This window comes from Vulpes lagopus, chromosome 2, assembly GCF_018345385.1.
Source record: "Vulpes lagopus strain Blue_001 chromosome 2, ASM1834538v1, whole genome shotgun sequence".
In the NCBI taxonomy this organism is placed as follows: domain Eukaryota; kingdom Metazoa; phylum Chordata; class Mammalia; order Carnivora; family Canidae; genus Vulpes; species Vulpes lagopus.
Genome location: NC_054825.1, coordinates 86,080,013 through 86,103,234, shown reverse-complemented (window position 1 = coordinate 86,103,234; position 23,222 = coordinate 86,080,013). Strand labels below are relative to the sequence as shown.

Genomic DNA, 23,222 nt, shown 5'->3' with positions numbered 1-23,222 from the left:
GAAGGCCTCCTCTGCTCCCAGGCCACACCCATTTGTGCTTCACTGGCTCTCTTGAACAGAAGCCATTCTCACTTTTTACTTGGTTCACTGAACAAGGTTACTGTTTAAAAACAGTGGCTGGGGAGTTGTGGTTCTGAGAACCATTGCCCTCGTGCCTCCCCCAAGTGCATCCCCCAGTGTACCTCAGGCTGTATGAGGCTGAATACTTAGGACGATTAAAAGGGCCCTTCACTGATTATTTGGTGTTTGACCTGTGGAGGAACTCAAAGCAAGGAAGAGGGAGACATGCAGATATGTTGCGACCTATTCAAGAAAGGAGGATTTTAGGATGGAAAACAAGCCGGACTGTAAGTTCTGGGACTCAACATGTGTTTTAAAACTCTGCCTGATTCCTGAATTTCCTTATTCAATGTCTAAACCGGTTTTTAACACTTAAAACAGGCACAAGTACACATTAGAAAATCTTTTGTTTTGTTTTAAAACCGTTTAACTGGTTTTAATGTTCTTAGAAAAAGGAGTGGAAAGCTTAATTAAATGGATTAACCTTTATTATGTTCTATAGATGATGGATTTATACTTCTGTCTTTGTTGTCCTGGAGCCATGTGATAGCTTCTATGAAAATTAGAAGCAAACTATCATTATGCTCCATTTTCCATGTTTCTACTTTTTTTTTTCTTTTGGGAAAAGCCACCATGAAATCCCTGACAGTTCCTAGAGTCTTCTTAAAGTGCTGGATCTAGGCCATAGCAAGCCACACACATCGTTATGCTTCTGTCCAGAGAAAATTTTAGTACATAATTTATTGATGATTTTTTTAAACATTTGATACTTTATTATTTTTAAGTAATCTCTAAGCCTAACATAGGGCTCAAACTCACAGCCTTGATATCAAGTTGGTGCTTTACCAATTGAGCCAGCCAGGCATCCCTGATGATTTCTGATGTTCTTAATATTTGTATCTGGATACAAAGAATCAGGAGAATTTGGGGAAATGATTGCTTTTCTATTTAGAGGGGTGGGTATATTTGGGAAGTGCTGTTTTTTCCTGCTTAAAAAGAAAAGTCTTCTCTTGCGTACCTCTTGGTTTCCTAGTTTTTTAATCAGCTGTTGCCTGTATTTTCTTCTTAGAGTTCTCATTAGAATGCTTTTGTTTTCGTGGCATATAAAAGGTGAATCACATAGGCTTTATGGAGAAAAAGCACAGGCTTTCAAGTCCTACATACTACATTTTGGAGTGATTTTGATCCTCCTACTTTCTTCTCTATAAATATCTTGAGCTGTTTTATCAAGTTTAATTTTTAAGAGTAACAAATATTCTTTACTCACTAAATTATTTGTCCTCATAAAATATTAAAGATCTTCATTTTAGTAGGTAGGATTTGCAAATTTTATAATAAAAATACATCTGATTTAGGATAGAAATGTTACATATAGTGTCAGTACCCAGTAACCATTGGGAGATGGATTGTAGTGTGAATCAGTGTTTTGCTTTTGTTATTTTAGGAGTATAAGGAGTCAGAGTGGCATATTAATTAGATATGACTTCGGAACTGGACCTCACTTTTCCTTTTAGCTCTGACACTTAATAGCTCTGTGACATCAGACAAGTTATTTATATTCTATAAGTGTGTTTATATCATTATACAATGGGAATAATCTCTATTTGCAGGATTATGTGTACATAGAAGTAGTAAAATGCCTTACTTAATGCCCATTTTCCCAGAAAAAAAATTAGTGTTATTAACACCTGTATTAATTCATTTTCAGTTCTATTTTTTTTAAATTTTTATTTATTTATGATAGTCTCACACACACACACACACACACACACACACACACAGAGAGGCAGAGACACAGGCAGAGGGAGAAGCAGGCTCCATGCACCGGGAGCCCAACGTGGGATTCGATCCCAGGTCTCCAGGATCGCGCCCTGGGCCAAAGGCAGGCGCCAAACCGCTGCGCCACCCAGGGATCCCTTTTTTTTAAGATTTTATTTATTCATGAGAGAATGAGAGACACACAGAGAGAGGCAGAGACATAGGCAAGATACAGGCAGAGGGAGAAGCTCTCCCTTGGGGAGCCCCATGCGAACTTGATCATAGGACCCTGGGATCATTACCTGAGCCAAAGATAGACGCTCAACCATTGAGCCACCCAGGCATCAGCATTGGTTTTCATAACGAATTATTTGAATGTGATGAAATAAGATTGCTTGAATCAAATGAAATACAGTTATTCAGTAAGAAAATTGGATCCCTATCTCTCCACACTTTCCGTGGCATCCCCTCTGTTCGTTCATGGAAGCCCATACAGCTCTGGGTGCAGAACCTGTTCTCACCATCAGGCTCCCTTGGGGTAACTAGTCGGTGGAAGAGTGACCCCCTCTAAACAAAAACTACTCTCTATAATTACTTGGCCTGTTCTCACTGAGCATTTATCACTTCCTAATGTACTAATGCTTAGAGTCTGTTTTCCCACACTACAACGTACACTCAGTGGCGGCAGGGAATTTTGTCTGTTTTGTTCACCGCTGTAGGCCCCTATGACCGTGCCTACCAAGCAGCAAGCACCTAGTCAGTTTATGAAATTAATGCATCAATCCCTAGGTATCAGTAGGGCCACACTCTTTATAAAACACACAAAATAACAAACGAGGATACGGTTTGATATATAAAATAAGAAGTCTCGGGATCCCTGGGTGGCGCAGCGGCTTAGCTCCTGCCTTTGGCTCAGGGCGCGATCCTGGAGACCCAGGATCGAATCCCACGTCGGGCTCCCAGTGCATGGAGCCTGCTTCTCCCTCTGCCTGTGTCTCTGCCTCTCTCTCTCTGTGACTATCATAAATAAATAAATAATAAATAAAGAAGAGCTCCTTTAAAAAAATAAAAATAAGTCTCACTGCATGAGAATCTGACAATTATTGCTGTGGCTGATAAAGCACTAGCAGTTCCAACTTTGGGAAGAAAAGAAAAAGTCAGTGGGAAATGTTACTATCTTCTGTTACAGGTGATTAACTGTGTGCCAAGCAGAACAGAAAACCAAGGAAGTTTACTTCCTTTGTGAAAAATAGTTAAAGTAAGGACTCTAGAGAGATAATTTAATGATAAAATGCCAGGTCACAGGCCAAATAAGCTCCTTCTTCCTCTAAACCCTGGGTGAGGTTCCTACTCAGCTCCACACACTCAGTGGTAATCACTGCAAATTGCCCCTCCTTCACCAGGAATTTTATGTTGTCATATTTTTTAAAAGCTTAAAAATATGTTAAACAAGGCTTTGGAAAAACACTAGGCACTCTCAAAGCTACCTTAAAAATCCGAACTTCTATCAGGAAGATAAAATGTTGCACTTTAGAGTCAAGAGACCAGATTTCCACAATCACCTCTATCTAACACTGTGACCACAGGCAAATCCCATTTAACCCCTCAAGCCTCCATCCCCTACCCTGGCCACAGTCATGCCTGCCCTAATCAAGTTAAGATGGTCAAGTAAGTTTATACGCAAGAAAGTGATTTGTAATCCATTAAGCAGGTTATACAGTGGTACTTAAAGATGAACTAAAGTTATTTCCTTAAATGAAAAATGTAATTGCTTTATGACTGTATATATATTCTGTATTCATCAAAGTAATCATTAATTAGGGGAAGAAAACTCACCAAAAGAGTAAGAAGGTAATGATATATATATATATGTAATATTTTTTTAATTTAGAAAACACTAGTTTAGTGGTTAAGATACTAGGTTTTAAAGCCAAATTGACGATGGTTTTACCCATGACTTAGCCATATACATTGGACAGATTTCTTAACTATTTTGAGCCTTGGCTTCTGTCTCTGCAGTGGGGAGAGTATTATCTAAAGGCTCCCTCCTATCCCCTGCAACCATAGCAAAGATTATCCAGTCTAAAAAGTCAGTAGTAGGATCCCTGGGTGGCTCAGCAGTTTAGAGCCTGCCTTTAGGCCCAGGGTGTGATCTTGGAGTCCCGGGATCCAGTCCTGCTTCTCCCTCTGCCTGTGTCTCTGCCTCTCTTTCTGTGTCTCATGAATAAATAAATAAAATCTTTAAAACAAACAAACAAAAAAACTAAAAAGTCAGTAGTATCAGGGTTGAGGAGCCTTGCACAAGAGATGTTGTCTCTATGGGCTACTTGTAAGCAACCAGTTGGGGAAAATGATGGGACTTAGGCAGCTGTGGAGATGTAAGTAGTCTTGAGTTCTCTGAGCATTAAAAAACGTTGATTGCCAAGTCCAGTGGCACACAAACATCTTAGATATCCTATGTGTCCGGTTTCTTTAGTGGATTAAGTCCTATCAGAAAGGCTTAAAAGGTTTTGTTTTCTTCTAAAAATTGTATTTCTTTTTTTTTTTTTAATTGTATCTCTTTCTTCAAATTGGTCAATGTTCCTCCAAACTCGTTTATTGGTTTTAATCACAGTATTCTAGCTCCTATGCCACATGTGATTAAATTGCATACAGACCCAGCAAGGACTTGCATGATATTTTTTCCTGTTTCCCCTCTATGCCCTTAGATAAAAGCCATTCTAAAGATAAGCCTAAGGTAAAATTATAGATGTTGAGTTTAAAGTTTACAATGTAATTTATCACTGGCTTAAAAAAAAAATCAGCATAGGTCCCCAGAATTTATCTAGAAATAATTTCTAAAATTTCCACATTTATATTATTGATTGTTCCTCTCCTCTGTGGAAGACCTTCAGAATGTCCAAATCTGGCAAGTCAGTCTTTGGGAATCTCCTCAAGAGCCACAAAACTTCATTTCATGCGGTTTTTCAGCAGCTCCATGTCTGTTCTCAGTATAGGACGTAAAAGAACAGGAGTCTCTCTGCTTGACTGATCCTAAATGATCGCCTTTTGCAGATGCTTTTGGTATGGGAACAAAATCAGCCATAATCTTCAGGGTTTTAAATGTCATTTTTAATACATCAGGAAACCAAAAGGCAGAAGAGTCTGGGGAAAAAAATAACACGTAGATGGTTTTAGAAAACGGTTAGGTTTTTAAATATGTGCTTCATGCACATCCTGATTGGGGCCCCAGCTGAATTGGAATCCCTGAGTTTGAACGGATATTTAGCAACCATTTCTTAACCAGGGAAGGCCTCCTCTGCTCCCAGGCCACACCCATTTGTGCTTCACTGGCTCTCTTGAACAGAAGCCATTCTCACTTTTTACTTGGTTCACTGAACAAGGTTACTGTTTAAAAACAGTGGCTGGGGAGTTGTGGTTCTGAGAACCATTGCCCTCGTGCCTCCCCCAAGTGCATCCCCCAGTGTACCTCAGGCTGTATGAGGCTGAATACTTAGGACGATTAAAAGGGCCCTTCACTGATTATTTGGTGTTTGACCTGTGGAGGAACTCAAAGCAAGGAAGAGGGAGACATGCAGATATGTTGCGACCTATTCAAGAAAGGAGGATTTTAGGATGGAAAACAAGCCGGACTGTAAGTTCTGGGACTCAACATGTGTTTTAAAACTCTGCCTGATTCCTGAATTTCCTTATTCAATGTCTAAACCGGTTTTTAACACTTAAAACAGGCACAAGTACACATTAGAAAATCTTTTGTTTTGTTTTAAAACCGTTTAACTGGTTTTAATGTTCTTAGAAAAAGGAGTGGAAAGCTTAATTAAATGGATTAACCTTTATTATGTTCTATAGATGATGGATTTATACTTCTGTCTTTGTTGTCCTGGAGCCATGTGATAGCTTCTATGAAAATTAGAAGCAAACTATCATTATGCTCCATTTTCCATGTTTCTACTTTTTTTTTTCTTTTGGGAAAAGCCACCATGAAATCCCTGACAGTTCCTAGAGTCTTCTTAAAGTGCTGGATCTAGGCCATAGCAAGCCACACACATCGTTATGCTTCTGTCCAGAGAAAATTTTAGTACATAATTTATTGATGATTTTTTTAAACATTTGATACTTTATTATTTTTAAGTAATCTCTAAGCCTAACATAGGGCTCAAACTCACAGCCTTGATATCAAGTTGGTGCTTTACCAATTGAGCCAGCCAGGCATCCCTGATGATTTCTGATGTTCTTAATATTTGTATCTGGATACAAAGAATCAGGAGAATTTGGGGAAATGATTGCTTTTCTATTTAGAGGGGTGGGTATATTTGGGAAGTGCTGTTTTTTCCTGCTTAAAAAGAAAAGTCTTCTCTTGCGTACCTCTTGGTTTCCTAGTTTTTTAATCAGCTGTTGCCTGTATTTTCTTCTTAGAGTTCTCATTAGAATGCTTTTGTTTTCGTGGCATATAAAAGGTGAATCACATAGGCTTTATGGAGAAAAAGCACAGGCTTTCAAGTCCTACATACTACATTTTGGAGTGATTTTGATCCTCCTACTTTCTTCTCTATAAATATCTTGAGCTGTTTTATCAAGTTTAATTTTTAAGAGTAACAAATATTCTTTACTCACTAAATTATTTGTCCTCATAAAATATTAAAGATCTTCATTTTAGTAGGTAGGATTTGCAAATTTTATAATAAAAATACATCTGATTTAGGATAGAAATGTTACATATAGTGTCAGTACCCAGTAACCATTGGGAGATGGATTGTAGTGTGAATCAGTGTTTTGCTTTTGTTATTTTAGGAGTATAAGGAGTCAGAGTGGCATATTAATTAGATATGACTTCGGAACTGGACCTCACTTTTCCTTTTAGCTCTGACACTTAATAGCTCTGTGACATCAGACAAGTTATTTATATTCTATAAGTGTGTTTATATCATTATACAATGGGAATAATCTCTATTTGCAGGATTATGTGTACATAGAAGTAGTAAAATGCCTTACTTAATGCCCATTTTCCCAGAAAAAAAATTAGTGTTATTAACACCTGTATTAATTCATTTTCAGTTCTATTTTTTTTAAATTTTTATTTATTTATGATAGTCTCACACACACACACACACACACACACACACACACAGAGAGGCAGAGACACAGGCAGAGGGAGAAGCAGGCTCCATGCACCGGGAGCCCAACGTGGGATTCGATCCCAGGTCTCCAGGATCGCGCCCTGGGCCAAAGGCAGGCGCCAAACCGCTGCGCCACCCAGGGATCCCTTTTTTTTAAGATTTTATTTATTCATGAGAGAATGAGAGACACACAGAGAGAGGCAGAGACATAGGCAAGATACAGGCAGAGGGAGAAGCTCTCCCTTGGGGAGCCCCATGCGAACTTGATCATAGGACCCTGGGATCATTACCTGAGCCAAAGATAGACGCTCAACCATTGAGCCACCCAGGCATCAGCATTGGTTTTCATAACGAATTATTTGAATGTGATGAAATAAGATTGCTTGAATCAAATGAAATACAGTTATTCAGTAAGAAAATTGGATCCCTATCTCTCCACACTTTCCGTGGCATCCCCTCTGTTCGTTCATGGAAGCCCATACAGCTCTGGGTGCAGAACCTGTTCTCACCATCAGGCTCCCTTGGGGTAACTAGTCGGTGGAAGAGTGACCCCCTCTAAACAAAAACTACTCTCTATAATTACTTGGCCTGTTCTCACTGAGCATTTATCACTTCCTAATGTACTAATGCTTAGAGTCTGTTTTCCCACACTACAACGTACACTCAGTGGCGGCAGGGAATTTTGTCTGTTTTGTTCACCGCTGTAGGCCCCTATGACCGTGCCTACCAAGCAGCAAGCACCTAGTCAGTTTATGAAATTAATGCATCAATCCCTAGGTATCAGTAGGGCCACACTCTTTATAAAACACACAAAATAACAAACGAGGATACGGTTTGATATATAAAATAAGAAGTCTCGGGATCCCTGGGTGGCGCAGCGGCTTAGCTCCTGCCTTTGGCTCAGGGCGCGATCCTGGAGACCCAGGATCGAATCCCACGTCGGGCTCCCAGTGCATGGAGCCTGCTTCTCCCTCTGCCTGTGTCTCTGCCTCTCTCTCTCTGTGACTATCATAAATAAATAAATAATAAATAAAGAAGAGCTCCTTTAAAAAAATAAAAATAAGTCTCACTGCATGAGAATCTGACAATTATTGCTGTGGCTGATAAAGCACTAGCAGTTCCAACTTTGGGAAGAAAAGAAAAAGTCAGTGGGAAATGTTACTATCTTCTGTTACAGGTGATTAACTGTGTGCCAAGCAGAACAGAAAACCAAGGAAGTTTACTTCCTTTGTGAAAAATAGTTAAAGTAAGGACTCTAGAGAGATAATTTAATGATAAAATGCCAGGTCACAGGCCAAATAAGCTCCTTCTTCCTCTAAACCCTGGGTGAGGTTCCTACTCAGCTCCACACACTCAGTGGTAATCACTGCAAATTGCCCCTCCTTCACCAGGAATTTTATGTTGTCATATTTTTTAAAAGCTTAAAAATATGTTAAACAAGGCTTTGGAAAAACACTAGGCACTCTCAAAGCTACCTTAAAAATCCGAACTTCTATCAGGAAGATAAAATGTTGCACTTTAGAGTCAAGAGACCAGATTTCCACAATCACCTCTATCTAACACTGTGACCACAGGCAAATCCCATTTAACCCCTCAAGCCTCCATCCCCTACCCTGGCCACAGTCATGCCTGCCCTAATCAAGTTAAGATGGTCAAGTAAGTTTATACGCAAGAAAGTGATTTGTAATCCATTAAGCAGGTTATACAGTGGTACTTAAAGATGAACTAAAGTTATTTCCTTAAATGAAAAATGTAATTGCTTTATGACTGTATATATATTCTGTATTCATCAAAGTAATCATTAATTAGGGGAAGAAAACTCACCAAAAGAGTAAGAAGGTAATGATATATATATATATGTAATATTTTTTTAATTTAGAAAACACTAGTTTAGTGGTTAAGATACTAGGTTTTAAAGCCAAATTGACGATGGTTTTACCCATGACTTAGCCATATACATTGGACAGATTTCTTAACTATTTTGAGCCTTGGCTTCTGTCTCTGCAGTGGGGAGAGTATTATCTAAATGCAGGCTTACTGTGAGGAATAAATTGAATGAGACAAAGTGCTTAAAGATCTAGTACAGGGACACCTGGGTGGCTCAGTGGTTGAGCGTCTGCCTTTGGCTCAGTGGCTCAGCGTGATCAGGGATCCCAGGATCAAATTCTGCATCGGGCTCCCCACAGGGAGCCTGCTTCTCCCTCTGCCTGTGTGTCTCTGCCTCTCTCTGTGTCTCTCATGAATAAATAAATATTTTTTTTAAAAAAGCATCTAGTACAGTCTGGAACATAATAGATATTCAATAAATGGCAATTGTTTTTGTAGTTATTTTAATTCCTGTGTAAACACTGAGTATATGATTTGCATTTTAAATCATATAATACCAAACTTTTAAAATATATTAGTTAGCCCTATAACTGTATAAAAATCTGGCAGAAATTCTCTTAGAGAAAATGACCTCTGATTTTCTGTAACTTTTACTTTTCTGAGGCTGAGGATATTGAGATTAAGTGGTCTTTGAAACAAGCATCAGTACAATTGAAGTTTCCAAATACTGTCATTCACTCATCTAAACCTCTTGAAATCTGAGTATATTAAGTGGGGTTTAACTTATCCCTCCAAAGCAAAACACACAGATGTTCATAAGGAAGAGCTTGGGCAGGGGTGTTTCAAGGACAGGAGTTAAAAATTCTCTTTTTGAGAAATGCCTGTTGCTAGTGAATCTCCTGTCCAGCCAGAGTTGCTCAAGTTTAAATGTAAGAATCTGCTGGATATGTTCTAGAAATAAAGTAGAATGAAAGGCTGGGGGAAAACTATAATCAACAAGAAGAGCATCAAGGTAGTAATGCATATTGTCACACAACTGAAAGGTGTTAAAGTCCCAAGATGGACTTTGTATAGTCTAAAATGCACATCATAGGAGCGCCTATGTGGCTTAGTCATTCGAGGGTATGACTCTTGATGTCAGCTCAGGTCATGATCTCAGGGTTGGGAGATGGAGCCCTGGGTCAGTCTCCCCACTCATCAAGGAGTCTGCTTCAGATCCTCTCCTCCCCCTGCCCTTCCCCTCACTAAAACACACATTCTCTCTCTAATAAATAAATCTTTAAAAAAATAAATAAAATGCACATCATATTAAGTCACCAATCCTTTCTCAGAGCATTTCACTGAGTCATTGTCTGGTGAATATTCTTTGAACTGAAGTTTAATACTACATTGCAAGCACATGTATCCTGCCTTGACAATACAATTTACTTTTTTTTTTTTTTATCAGAACCTCAAGGTGACATAAATAGATAAATTTCAATTGAACTATAAACTACTTTCAAAACTTAGGTTAAGTTTTTAATATATGGGAATCTTTCTCCATTAAAAGTACTTTTGTGGGGACCCTGGGTGGTGCAGCGGTTTAGCGCCTGCCTTTGGCCCAGGGCGCGATCCTGGAGACCCGGGATCGAGTCCTACGTCGGGCTCCTGGTGCATGGAGCCTGCTTCTCCCTCTGCCTGTGTCTCTGCCTGCCTCTCTCTCTCTCTCTCTCTGTGACTATCATAAATAAATAAATAAAAAATTAAAAAAAGATAATACCATAATCCATTTCTGGATTATAATGTTAGGTTATGTAAATGAATTCTTAGTATCTTATCATAGAATAAAATAATGTTGCCTGAGCAGCAAGTAACATGTGATGAAAGACCAAGAAGGTAAAGTTAATATTTAAGCTTTCCATTTACTTAATCTGATATTAGCAATGCAAAGTTGTCCTGTTTTTGTGTAACACAAGAGTTATATAGTCAAAGATTAACATTTTTACATAACTTTTTTTAAAAAGATTTTATTTATTCATGAGAGACAGAGACAGAGGGGCAGAGACACAGGCAGAAGGAGAAGCAGGCTCCATGCAAGGAGCCCGATGTGGGACTTAATCCTGGGACTCCAGGACCACGCCCTGGGCCGAAGGCAGGGGCTAAACTGCCAAGCCACCCTGGGATCCCCTATATAACATTTTATTAACAATTCTTTGAACATTTGAATTTTGTGTTTTCTGGTGACCAAAATACATCATTTAGATATATAAGTATTTAAGTTTAATGTTTTTTTTTTTAATAATTAAATGCTATCAATATTAGCCAATGATTATGGTCAAGGTAAAAAATAAAACACGTATGTCAATCAAGAATTTTAGTTGGATTAAAAAAAATATTAAGAACTAAGTGAAAGCTGTTTAATATACATGGATTATATCTGTTTATATGTGTAAGTTCTTACATCTCAAACACTTGGAATTTATCATTAAACATTCTCAAGTACATTCTTAAATATTTATATATTTTTTAAAGTATTTTTTACAGATATATGGTGGGTATCAGGAATACAATGAGGCCCTTGTACTGAAGTAGCTCTCAATTGTGTCAATTTTGTGTGGTGTTTTAGACTTCTCATATAAATTATATAATCTGTAACCAATAGCAACTGAGTTAACTATAATCCTATAGGAACCTAAGAAATACACACACCTGAGAATATATGAAATGGAAATGATGTGATTCATCTCGTGTAGAGAAGAGCTGTGTCTTTTCAGGAACTGTTAAAAATCAGTGTCCAGAAGGCTTATAGCAGTTTGTGCTTTTGTTTTTTTGTTTTTTTCCTTAATTTCGAGATGGATCTTGGATTTTGCTTTATTGAGCTGTATGTCACAACACCTAATAAAACAGCAGTTTCACAGCTACTCACAGCAACAGATAAGTTAAATGGCCCACGATGGTGGGTGAGGCTGGATTCTCCCAAGTCAAAGCGTAGGAAATTACAAATTTGCTTGTATAGGCATAACTTGTTTTACTGTGCTTTGCAGATTGCACTTATTTTTTCTTACAAATCAAAGTTTTCTTGCAACCTTGCATCCATCAAGTCTAACAATGCCATTTTTCCAACAGCATTTACTCACTTCATGTCTCTGCAGTTTGGTAATTCTTGCAATAATTCAAACTTTTTAGTCATTACATTTGTTATGGTGATCTGTGATCAGTGATATTTGGTGTTATTCTAACTGTTTGGGGGCACCAAGAACTGTGCCCACACAAAACAGTGAACTTGATAGTTGGGGGTGATCTGACTGCTCCTCGACCAGTCATTCCCTTTTCTCTCTCCCTCTCCTTGAGTCCCTCTATTCCTCGAGACACAACATATTGAAATTTGGCCAATTAATGACCCTACAATGACCTCTAAGTGTTCAGATGAAAGGAAGAATCACGTGTCTCTTACTTTAAATCAAAAGCTAGAAGTGATTAAGCTTAGTGAAGAAGACACGTGGCTGAGACAGGCCAAGAGCTAGGCCTCTTAAGCCAGTTAGCAAAGTTGTGAGTGAAAAGGTAAAGTTTTTTTAAAAGAAATTAGAAGTGCTACTCCAGTGAACACATGAATGATAAGAAAGCGAAACTGCTTTAAGCTGATACGGAGAAAGTTTGAGTAGTCTGGACAGAAGATCAAAGCAGCCACAACAATCCGTTAGGCCAAAGCCAAATCCAGAGCAAAGCCTTAACTCTTCAATTCTGTGAAGACTGAGGGGGAGGAAGCTGCGGAAGAAAGTTCAAAGCTTACAGAGGTTGGTTCATGAGGTTTAAGGGAAGAAGCCGTTTCCATAACGGAAAAGTGCAAGGTGAAGCAGCAAGTTCTCCAGAAGATTTAGTTAAGATGATTCATGAAGCTGGCTACACTCAACAGTTTTTCAATGTAAATAAAACAGCCTTCTGTTGGAAGATGCCATCTAGGACTTCCTTAGGTAGAGAGAAGTCACTGCCTGGCCTCAAAGCTTCAGAAGATAGGCTGACTCTCGGGGCACCTGGGTGGGTCGGTGGTTGAACATCTGCCTTTGGATCAGGTCATGATCCCAGGGTGTTGGGATCAAGTCCCACATTAGGTTTCCCACAGGGAGCCTTCTTCTCCCTCTGCCTATGTCTCTGCCTCTCTCTCTGTCTCTCATGAATAAATGAATAAAATCTTAAAAAGACTGACTCCCTAGAGCATGGGTATAAATTGAAGACAGTACTCACTTATCATTCCAATTATCCTAAGGCCCTTAAGAATTACTAAAACTACTCTGCCTATGTTTCATAAATGGAACAACAAATCCTTGATGACAGCACTTCTGTTTACAATATGTTTTACTGAATATTTTAAGCCCACTATCAAGATCTGCTCAGAAAAAAAAAAAATCTTTCAAAATATTCCTGTTAATTGACAATGCACCTGATCACCCAAGAGCTCTGATGGAGATGCAGAACGAGATTAACATTGTTTTCATGCCCAATAACACAACAGCCATTCAGCTCATGGATCAAGGAGTCATTACAGCTTTCACAGCTTATCATTTAAGAAATACATTTCATAAGGCTATTGCTGCCACAGATGGTGATTCCTCTGATGGATCTGGGCAAAGTCAGTTGAAAACCTTCTGGAAAGTATTCACTATTCTTTTTTTTTTTTTTTTTTTAAGATTTTATTTATTCATGAGAGACAGAGAGAGAGAGACACAGGCAGAGGGAGAAGCAGGCTCCATGCAGGGAGCCCGACATGGGACTTGATCCCGGGTCTCCAGGTTCAGGCCCTGGGCTAAAGGCAGCACTAAACCGCTGAGCCACCCGGGCTGCCCGGGTGCCCATCTATTCTAAATGCCATTAAGAATATTTGTGATTCATGGGAAGAGGCCAAAATATCCAAATATTAACAGGCCAAAATACTAACAGGAGTTTGGAAGAAGCAGATTCCGACCCTCATGGATGACTGAGGGGTTCAGGACTTCCATGGAGGGAGTAACTGCAGGTGTGGTGGGAATAGCAGGAGAACTGGAATTAGCAGTATAGCCTGGAGATGGGACTGGATTGCTGCCATCTCCTGATAAAACTTAATAGATGAGGAGCTGCTGTTTATGGATAAGCAAAGGAAGTGGTTGCTTGAGATCTGTTTCTCGTGAAGATACCATGAAGATTGTTGAAGTGGCAACCAAGAATTTAGAATATTATATGAACTTAGTTGATAAAGCAGTGGCAAAGTTTGAGAGAATTGATTCCAGTTTTGAAAGTTCTGTGTGTAAAATTATCAAACAGTATTTGCATGCCACCAAGAAAGTGTTTGTGAAGAGTCAATTGATGGAAACAACTTTATTGTTGTCTTATTTTAAGAAATTACCCCAACCTTCAGCAAGCAACACAGTGATGAGTTAACAACCATCAACATCAAGGCAAAACCCTTCACCAGCAGAAAGATTAGGATTCACTGAAAATTCAGATGATGTCTAGTATTACTTTAGTAATAGAGTAGCTTTTAATTATGCTAAGTACGTTGTTTTCTTAGACATAATGCATTGCACACTTAGTAGACTATAGTGTAAACATAACTTTTATATGTACTGGAAAAACAGAACATTCATTTGATTGGGTTTGTTGTAATATTGGCTATTTGTTGGGGTCTGGAAGTGAACCTACAAAATCTTTGAGGTATGCCTGTGTTGAGAGTTAGGGACGTGACTGAGGACCCTTCCTACCTAGAGGAAATCTGGCAATCTTCACAAATGAAAAAGAGTAGGATAGACTCCTTTCCTTGTGCTTTTTATGATACGTAAATAGATTTTTGGTGGGGGCACCTGGGTGGCTCAGTGGGATAAACATCTATCTCTTGATACTGGCTCAGGTCATGATCTCAGGGTCATGAGATCCAGCCCTGTGTCGGGCTACATGCTGGGCAAGGAGCCCGCTTGAGATTCTTTCTCCCTTTTTCTACCCACCCCCCCCATCCCACCCTTCCATGCACACTCTCAAAAAATAAAAAAACTCAATGGAAGTTCAGACCTTTTCAGAACACAGGGGAAAAAATGGTTTTTAGTAAAGAATTAGGAAGATCAACTAATTTCTAGTGACAAAAAAATGTTTTGTCAATTTTTTTGTAAACCTGCTCTATGTATTCCCTTTTGGCATCAGTATGCACATTTATCATTTAATTATTTTCATCAAGGGTTACATTTTGAGCATGCATGGTACTGCCTTACTTTTTTAGTACTTTTATTTTTACTGGTTAGACCCATGGAAGGAATATTCTCTCAGTGACTTTTGCTGCTTTTAAGTTTTTACAGTTGTAAGTGGTTGTGGGGAGGGAAAACATTTCCTTTACTCTCTTGGGTTAAGTCTCTGAGGGCCTGTGAATTGAACTAACAAAGGAAAGATTAACAAGAGAAAAGGTGCACAATTTTCATTTTTACCTACACAGGAGTTCACAGAAAAGACATAAAATTCAAATAAGTGAATTTGGATTCTGGGGCACTTATACCATTTTAACAAAGGAAAGGGGTTTGGGCTTCGGGGGCTGATATAATGAAGTGGCAAGGAAATAGAAGATATACAGAGAAGATAAGGTTTAATGTAGTAAGGTTTGCTTTTGCAAACTCATCTCTGTGCTGCCTGATGGTCTCTGGGGAAAAGAGTCATTCTTCTTTTTCTGGTATAGGAGAGAAGAGTACTGTCACAGTGAAATTTATTCCCTTGATGTTAGGTGTATGGGGACGGGGAGACAGGCAGAGAATTCTTCCCGCATCTGTTGAATCTCAACTGCCTTCAACTTAAGGTAATACCTGATGCCTAGGTGGCATCTTTTGGAGTGGCATATGCCTATCTCTTTCATGATATCCCAATGGACATCTTTAGGTGTGAGACTTTACATATTTTAGATCATTTCTTTTAAAAACTCCCAAGTAGGATTGTGGAGTTGATGATTTTGGACTCTTTTTTTTTTTTTTTTTTAAGATTTTATTTACTTATTCATGAGACACACACACACACAGAGGCAGAGACACAGGCAGAGGGAGAAGCAGGCTCCCTGTGGGGAACCTGATGTGGGACTCAATCCCAAGACCCTGGGATCATGACCTGAGCCAAAAGCAGACGCTCTACCACTAAACCACCCAGGCATCCCAATTTTGGACTTTCTAATGTCAGTAGGTAAATATTGCTGGATTCCTTTTCTAGAATTATGTCATATGCTAGTGTACGGTAACTCATTTTATTACTGCCTCTTTGCTACTTACAGCTTTTGGCACCTCGTACTTTTAGTGCTGCATTTGGAAGTACATGTCTGATATTTCTCTTCTGGGTGAGTACATACTAGATGAAAAAATCAGGAGGTGTCTGTCTAAGGATCCAGAAAGCTAGTTGCAAAATTCATGTGATCTGGTTTTAAGGGGTAGCATAACTTGAAGCAGGTGCTTGTCTCTGTGTTGACTTGTGGGTAAGGGGTAATTGAAGATACTTTTTAAATTATAAATAGATAGTTTGGGTGGGGTTAAATCTTCATGAGCCATTCACCTCTAAACACAAATTAACATTTGATTTCCAATGGAACTAATGGGTCAAATGATAAATAAATTCTGATGGGTGAGATGTGGCTCATCATTTGTGGTTTAGAGTTGAAACTGGGTAGACCCTACTAGCTAACTGTTTCCAGAGTTTCTGGCACTTTGGGAGGATCCTAGAAGCTTCATGTGCCTGGATAGACAGGAAGGAGACCAAGAGGCTAACACAAATTTTGGAGATTAAAGCATTGAAAAGCAAAATTTTTGTTCATGTTTTTCATAGTTTTAAAACAAATACAGAACTTAAAAAAATACACACATGCATATATAAATAAACAACCAAACATCAAGAAAAAAAGGCCAATTAATTTCTGTCAGTGAATACTTAAAATTAAGTGGTCTGTCTTTGTTCATATAAGTACCAATTATAAATAGTTTGGAGTGAATGCTCTGAAGCTATTTCTTCTCTTTTTAAAAAGTTCATGTTAGTTTACTATATTCAGTGAAAATTTTTGACCCAGCATCCTGTATGGACATAAGAAAAAGAAAACCAAAGTAATGCACCAGAATTTATCTTCAGAGGAAAGAACAAGTAAGACTCCTGATGGCTAAAATAATCATAATCATAATCATTAAATTTTTCTCCTGTTTCTGGTTAATGGAAGGAAGTCTCTATTTCAGCATCTATTCTAGTTGTAAGGAAGAGCCTTTCACCAATTATAGCAAGTAATTAGATGACCTGATTGCTTCCAGACTCCTTAAACTCACTCTTTGAACATTGACTAGGTTTTTCAGAAGGCATATTCTGGCACATGTAAATCAAGGAATTTTAGGCCTGTCCCCATCATCTGGTTACCATGGCGTTGACTCTTAAGCAGTGCATTTGAAAACTCTGAAGCAGCTTTGATTTATTATAAATTAATGACATAGGATGTTCATTAATTATTAAGCTGGGTTGAAATATGCTGAATGTTTTTGTACACAGGTTTTACAGTCAATAGATGTCATCAGAATATTTTGAAATTATACCCTTGAGAAAAATAGAAAGGATTTTATTACTGTGCATTTGCAATTGCTTGTTACTTTTGCAATAACCTTCAAAAACAGGACTTTGATTTATGCTATTTAGCTTCTTCTTTTCCGAGAAAATTCAACTACTTTGAGAAAAAAAAGTGTATATCTCAAAAAGTCCCTCTTAAAAAAAAAAGATCAATATTCAAGGTGCTGATTTTATACTGAAGTATTAAAGTATCTTTAGTAAGATAGGTTATCTTACTAAAATATCACTAAAATATTAAGAATGTAATACTTTAGTATTCTTAATAAGAATTAATAATCTTTAATCTTAACCTTTAAAATACTATTAATATTTTAGTATAAAATCAGTACCTTGAGTATTTAATTTTTTTTAAGTGGGACTTTTTGAGATAATATACTTTTTTTCCCCCAAAGTGACTAAATTTTTTCAGAAGAGAGATTCTAAGTTGTGTTCATGGTATTTCTCTACCTAGAGTTGTATCCTGAATTCGATTGGTAGAAGGGTGAAAGGCTTAACAGAAGCCACATGGAATTTTAAATAGCATTTTTTCAGATTCTTTTGTTCTATTCTTCCATAGAACTGTATTCTTCCCTCTCAGAGCCATTATCCCCGTAGGCACGTAACCCTCATTAGTGTGATCACTTTGCTAATGCCTATGTCTCTGTTGCCTTTAAGTTTCGTGTGGGCAGGACCATGCCTACTTCTCCCTACCATTATATCCCCTAGTGCCTGCACATTGGATGTAGGCACTCAGTGAGCAGTGGATTTGGAAAGGGGAAGAATTCTTTCGATCATTATTCTAAAAGTCCATGAAGCTTTTATAAAGATAATACATTAGTTGTGTTTTCCTGTATCAGCAACTGATTAAAAAGATTGCTTTGTTACTTTTTCATTCTGCATCTTGTATCCGTCAGGCATTGCTGTAACACCATTATGTAAAATGGGAATACTTTATAAGAATTCATTATCCTGGGACACCTGAATGGCTCAGTCAGTTAAGTGTCTGCCTTTGGCTCAGGACACAATACTGGGGTCCTGGAATCCAGCCCTGATGCCCTGCTTGTGGGGAACCTGCTTCTCCCTCTCTTCTGCCACTCTCCCTGTTTGTGCTCTCTCTCTCTCCCTCTCTGTGTCAAATAAATAAATCTTTTAAAAAAATGTATTGTCCTTTAACAATTGATTACAGCCTTTTAAAAGATTTGACCCCCTCCATACAAAGGTTTAAATAATGTCGCCAAATGGACCTAACTGCAAATTAAGCTCATATATAAATATTTTCTAGCACATACCCCATAACTTCTTGAAACTGACCTTGTGCTAGCTATTGAGTATGAGTGAGTACAAGACCTTGTACTTCTTGGCAGGCTTCTGGAATACGTTCTAGGTTGTCAGTTATTCGTAGAGTCACTTGAAGTTGACCTTGGGGTAGAATTGATCTGATCACATGGAAACCAAGAGGCCTAACAGAAATAGAGACCTAAAAAGTTAGCCAGCATGTCTTGCCTCTACACAGTGCCAGTGGGTGAGGCCAAACCTCAAGAATAATATTAAGCTGGGTCATTTGCTGAATTTGTCATCATTGTAATTGAAGCCCAAAATTGAAGCTCCAAATAGTACGATTAATGTAATTTTAGCCTAGAAAACCTTATAGAAATCTTAAGAACACATGCATGGAATGCCAAATGCCTGAAGCTTTAACCCATCTTTCTGACAGTAATTAAACCACTGTTTAAATCTGTTATTAGATCATGTGGTAGGATGATGTTTGCATACAGAGCATACGTGTCTTTCTGTTCTGCGTTGGGCTAGTTTACAGCTTATTCAAAAATGGTATCAAATTTTTAAGAAACATAGTAAACACATCACTATTCCATACCACTGAAAAATAAGCATTGCATAAAGAGATGGCTCCCCTTTCCATTGACTCTGCCATACAAATTCTGAATAAGTATCAGTAACTGGTGTTGAGTTTGTATAATTTAGTTTATAGCAGTTGCCTTGGGACCCCTGGGTGGCTCAGCGGTTGGACGCCTGGCTTCAGCTCAGGTCATGATCCCGGGATCTGGGTCAGGCCCCACATCGGGATCCCTGCGATGAGCCTGCTTCTGCCTGTGACTGTCTCTCTTTCTCTCTGTCTCTCTCTCTCTCAGTCTGTTCTCTCATGAATAAATAGATCTTTAAAAAGACAAAAACAGAAACAGTTGCCTTTCCAGAGAGTCAAAGGACAAAATGAGCCCCCCAAAATGATTTAGACTTTATTGTTTCTAGAAGATTTCACCACACAACAAAAAGTATAAAGTATCAGTACAGATATCACTATAAACAATCAGCCATGTCATACTTTTGATTTTGTAACCAAAATGTCTGACTTTGTTTAATACAAGTAAGTATGAATTTGTGCTCTATGACAGTGACATCAATATAGATATGCAAACAAACCTTTTTATTTATGTCAGGGGTAAAAAAAAAAAAAAACCAACAAAAAAAAACTTTTCCTCTACCCTCTTTAGGTATTTGACCTGCAGCCTGCAAATTAAACTGTCAAAAGACAGATTTTTTAAAAAAGATTTTATTTATTTATTTATTTATTTATTTATTTATTTATTTATTTATGAATGATAGACACAGAGAGAGAGAGAGAGAGAGAGAGGCAGAGACACAGGCAGAGGGAGAAGCAGGCTCCATGCCGGGAGCCCGATGTAGGACTAGATCCCGGGACTCCATCCCGGGACTCCAGGATTGTGCCCTGGGCCAAAGGCAGGTGCTAAACCGCTGAGCCACCCAGGGATCCCCTCAAAAGACAGATTAACAGGAGAAAAGCATAGATTCTTTATCAGTGTTAGCATTTTTATACACATGGAGACTTCACACAACTGAAGAGAAAACCCAAAGAGACTTTTAAACACAGAGGCTTATATACCATCTTAATAAGGGCAATAAGTAGTAGAGAAATGACTAGACAAAGGAAAGCAGGTTTGGGCATCTAGGGGGAGGTAAGTTGTGGGAAAGTAACTGTATGGGAGAAACTGACAGTAGGTAAGGGTTGTTCAGTAAGATTTGTTAGGCAGACTCAAATTATCTCTTCCCTAAAAGGAGACTGCCTTTACAAATGGAAACCTGTAATTTTCACAAAGTGAAATTTATGCCTTGCTTTTAGGCAGAAAGGAGGTGTGGGCTGAGAGTTCCTCCTGTTGTCTATTTCTTAGTTGCCTTCAGCTCCAAATAGTCAGTATGCCCAAATGGCACCTTTGGGAGTGGTATATCCCGATCTTTTTCCCTTGGTAGGCTTTCATGGTTCTTCCTGTCTTGCTCTCAGGGGGGCTCCTTTTCGGGAGCAGTGTTTTCTCTCTTTGTTCCTTGTTCCTTCAGTGACACTTCAGAGTTTTTATACTGACCATGAGCCACAAATCATTTGGGATGCATAAGTCATACACCTTGCTTGTAGCAGGAGAAGGGAAATATGTGAAAAACAAGGTATAAAGGGTTTTAAGGGGAAAATCTGGATATTTGTTCCCTTAAAACCCTCCACATACATATATTGTCTTAAACAAGGGTTCATAACCAGGAGTTTATAAATTCAGATGAGGAAAATAATTGCATCTTTACTTCCAGTAACCTCTTCTGGAAACTGAGCATTTCCTTTAATTATGAATATGAGTAACAAACTTATGGTAGCATCAGCATCAGTAGACATAGAAGTCAGGGATTTTCATACCAGTTTCTTTTTATTTTCTAAGATTTTATTTATTTATTTGACAGAGAGAGAAAGCCAGAGATCACAAGCAGGGGGAATGTCAGAGGGAGAGGGAGAAGCAGACTCCCCACTGAGCAGGGAGCCAAATACGGGATTCCATTCCAAGACCCCAGGAATCATGACCTGAGCCAAAGGCAGATGCTTAACCATCTGAGCCACCCAGGTGCCCCTCATATCTCAATTTTAAATATCTTAAAAGGTAGTATGTTTTCTCTCTCTCTCTTTTTTAAGATTTTATTTATTTATTCATGAGAGACACAGAGAGAGAGGCAGAGACACAGGCAGAGGGAGAAGCAGGTTCCATGCAGTGAGCCCAATGTGGGATTCAATCCCGGGACTCCAGGATCACGACCTGAGCTGAAGGCAGGCACTAAACCACTGAGCCACCCAGACGTCCCTTGAAAAGGTAGTTTAAATTAATCTTAACTTTTGAAATCATGCCAGTTATTAAACATGTCCTTAGATTTTATGTAGTGGACCAGTAAGGAAGCACATCACATTTTAATATTTTGATAGCCTTTTAAATATTTTTTTGTAGTGCTGTATATAATAATTTATGCATTTAAAAATACTATTCCTGAGAAAGGATCCAGCCTGACCTTTGCCAAAGGAATCCAAAGCAGAAAAGTTGAAATCCTGTTGTGGAAAGCCTTCACATGCCCTCAGGAACATGCATATCCCTATTTACAAGCTGCTGAAAGGGGAAAGCTGAAGGCCACTGACTCTTCAATTAGGAGTCCAGGACACCCAGAATGAAAAATTAAACCTGCAGGAGACAAATCCTAGTTTGAATTCTGTAATCCGTGGGCTCTAAATCAGGGATATATATCAGACTCCTTGAGGAGCTATTTAAAGATACACAGCTAATGGGGTACTCAGTTAAGCATCCGCCTCCCACTCAGGTCATGATCTCAGTGACCTGAGGATGAAGCCCCCCATCCCCCATCAGGTTCCCTGCTCAGGAGGGAGTCTGCTTGTCCCTCTCTCTCTGCCCCTCCCCCCACTCGTGCTCACTCACTCGCTCTCTCAAATAAATAAAATCTTCAAAAAATAAATAAAGGGCAGCCCAGGTGGCTCAGCGGTTTAGCGCCGCCTTCAGCCTGGGGCATGATCCTGGAGACCCGAGATTGAGTCCTGTGTCAGGCTCCCTGCACAGAGCCTGCTTCTCCCTCTGCCTGTGTCTCTGCCTCTCTTTCTCTTTCTCTTTCTCTCTCTCTCTCTCTCTCTCTCTCTCTCTCTGTGTGTGTGTGTCTCTCATGAATACATAAATAAAAATCTTTTTTAAAAAGAAAAATAAATAAATAAAAATACACAGCTAAGCCTTATGCCTCAGGATTACAGTTCAACAGTCTGGGTGGGACCCGGACTTCTCTGTGTTAAAAGTCCCATTAGGTGATCGTACAAACCCCCAAATGGGAGCAAAACGGCAGAGGCAAATGGAGAAAGTCTTTAAGTAGACTCACCACTAAGCACAGAGCCCTAGGCGGGGCTGATCCCAGGACCCATGAGGTCATGACCTAAGCCAAAACTGTGTCGGATGCTCAACACACTGAGCCACCCAGGCACCCCTGAATAAGTGGTTTTGATACTGCTATACATTAGGGGGTGAAAAGATAAATTATTAAAATATATCAAGTATTTGTTGTACTTAAAAATACAAAAGCAAAATGATCATTAACACAAGACTTCAAAAAATTTTAAGATGAAATTTCATCTTAATACTGGGCTTTTTTCTTACCTTTGGTAGTTTTGTTTGTGTCTGTAGACACAAGCCCTCTGTTCGTTTTAATAATTCCGGGATCTTATTTCTTATTTTACTGTAAAGCCTGAGGTTTCCTTTTCACATTCTAAAATTATGAAGCAACAAATGTCATATATAAAATGTATAGTGTCCTCCTTGCAACAAGTGAGGAAAAATTCCATATTGTAAGAAAAAAGTGTTTTTGAGGAAATAAAGGTGCAATCTTTATAAAAGAAGTTGGCAGGTTTTCTAGTATCATGATTAAAGATTGATGTATCTCTGCCTTTTTCCTGTGATAGATAAGTGCCTTCCTGTTCTGGGTTATCATGCTTTCTCAGCCAGAAATGCCCACCATCCACAGGTGTATTCTTTAGAGTCAGCTCAGGTGTCTCCTACTCCAGGAAGCCTCCCTTGCTTT

At 38.8% G+C, this 23,222-nt stretch overlaps 1 protein-coding gene across 5 annotated transcripts in view; it reads left to right on the top strand.

The window, feature by feature from the left end:
• The window catches only part of MAP7 (microtubule associated protein 7), a 181,077-nt gene that overhangs the window by 75,371 nt on the left and 82,484 nt on the right, over positions 1-23,222 (top strand). The window contains exon 1 of one of the 5 annotated variants that reach the window (XM_041739483.1): positions 5,223-5,452. The exons of the other annotated variants lie outside the window; for them this stretch is intronic. Coding sequence (XP_041595417.1) covers positions 5,434-5,452 — 19 coding nt within the window. The 5' untranslated portion in view covers positions 5,223-5,433. Of the gene's footprint in view, positions 1-5,222; positions 5,453-23,222 lie in introns of those variants that run through there. 5 annotated transcript variants of the gene reach the window in all.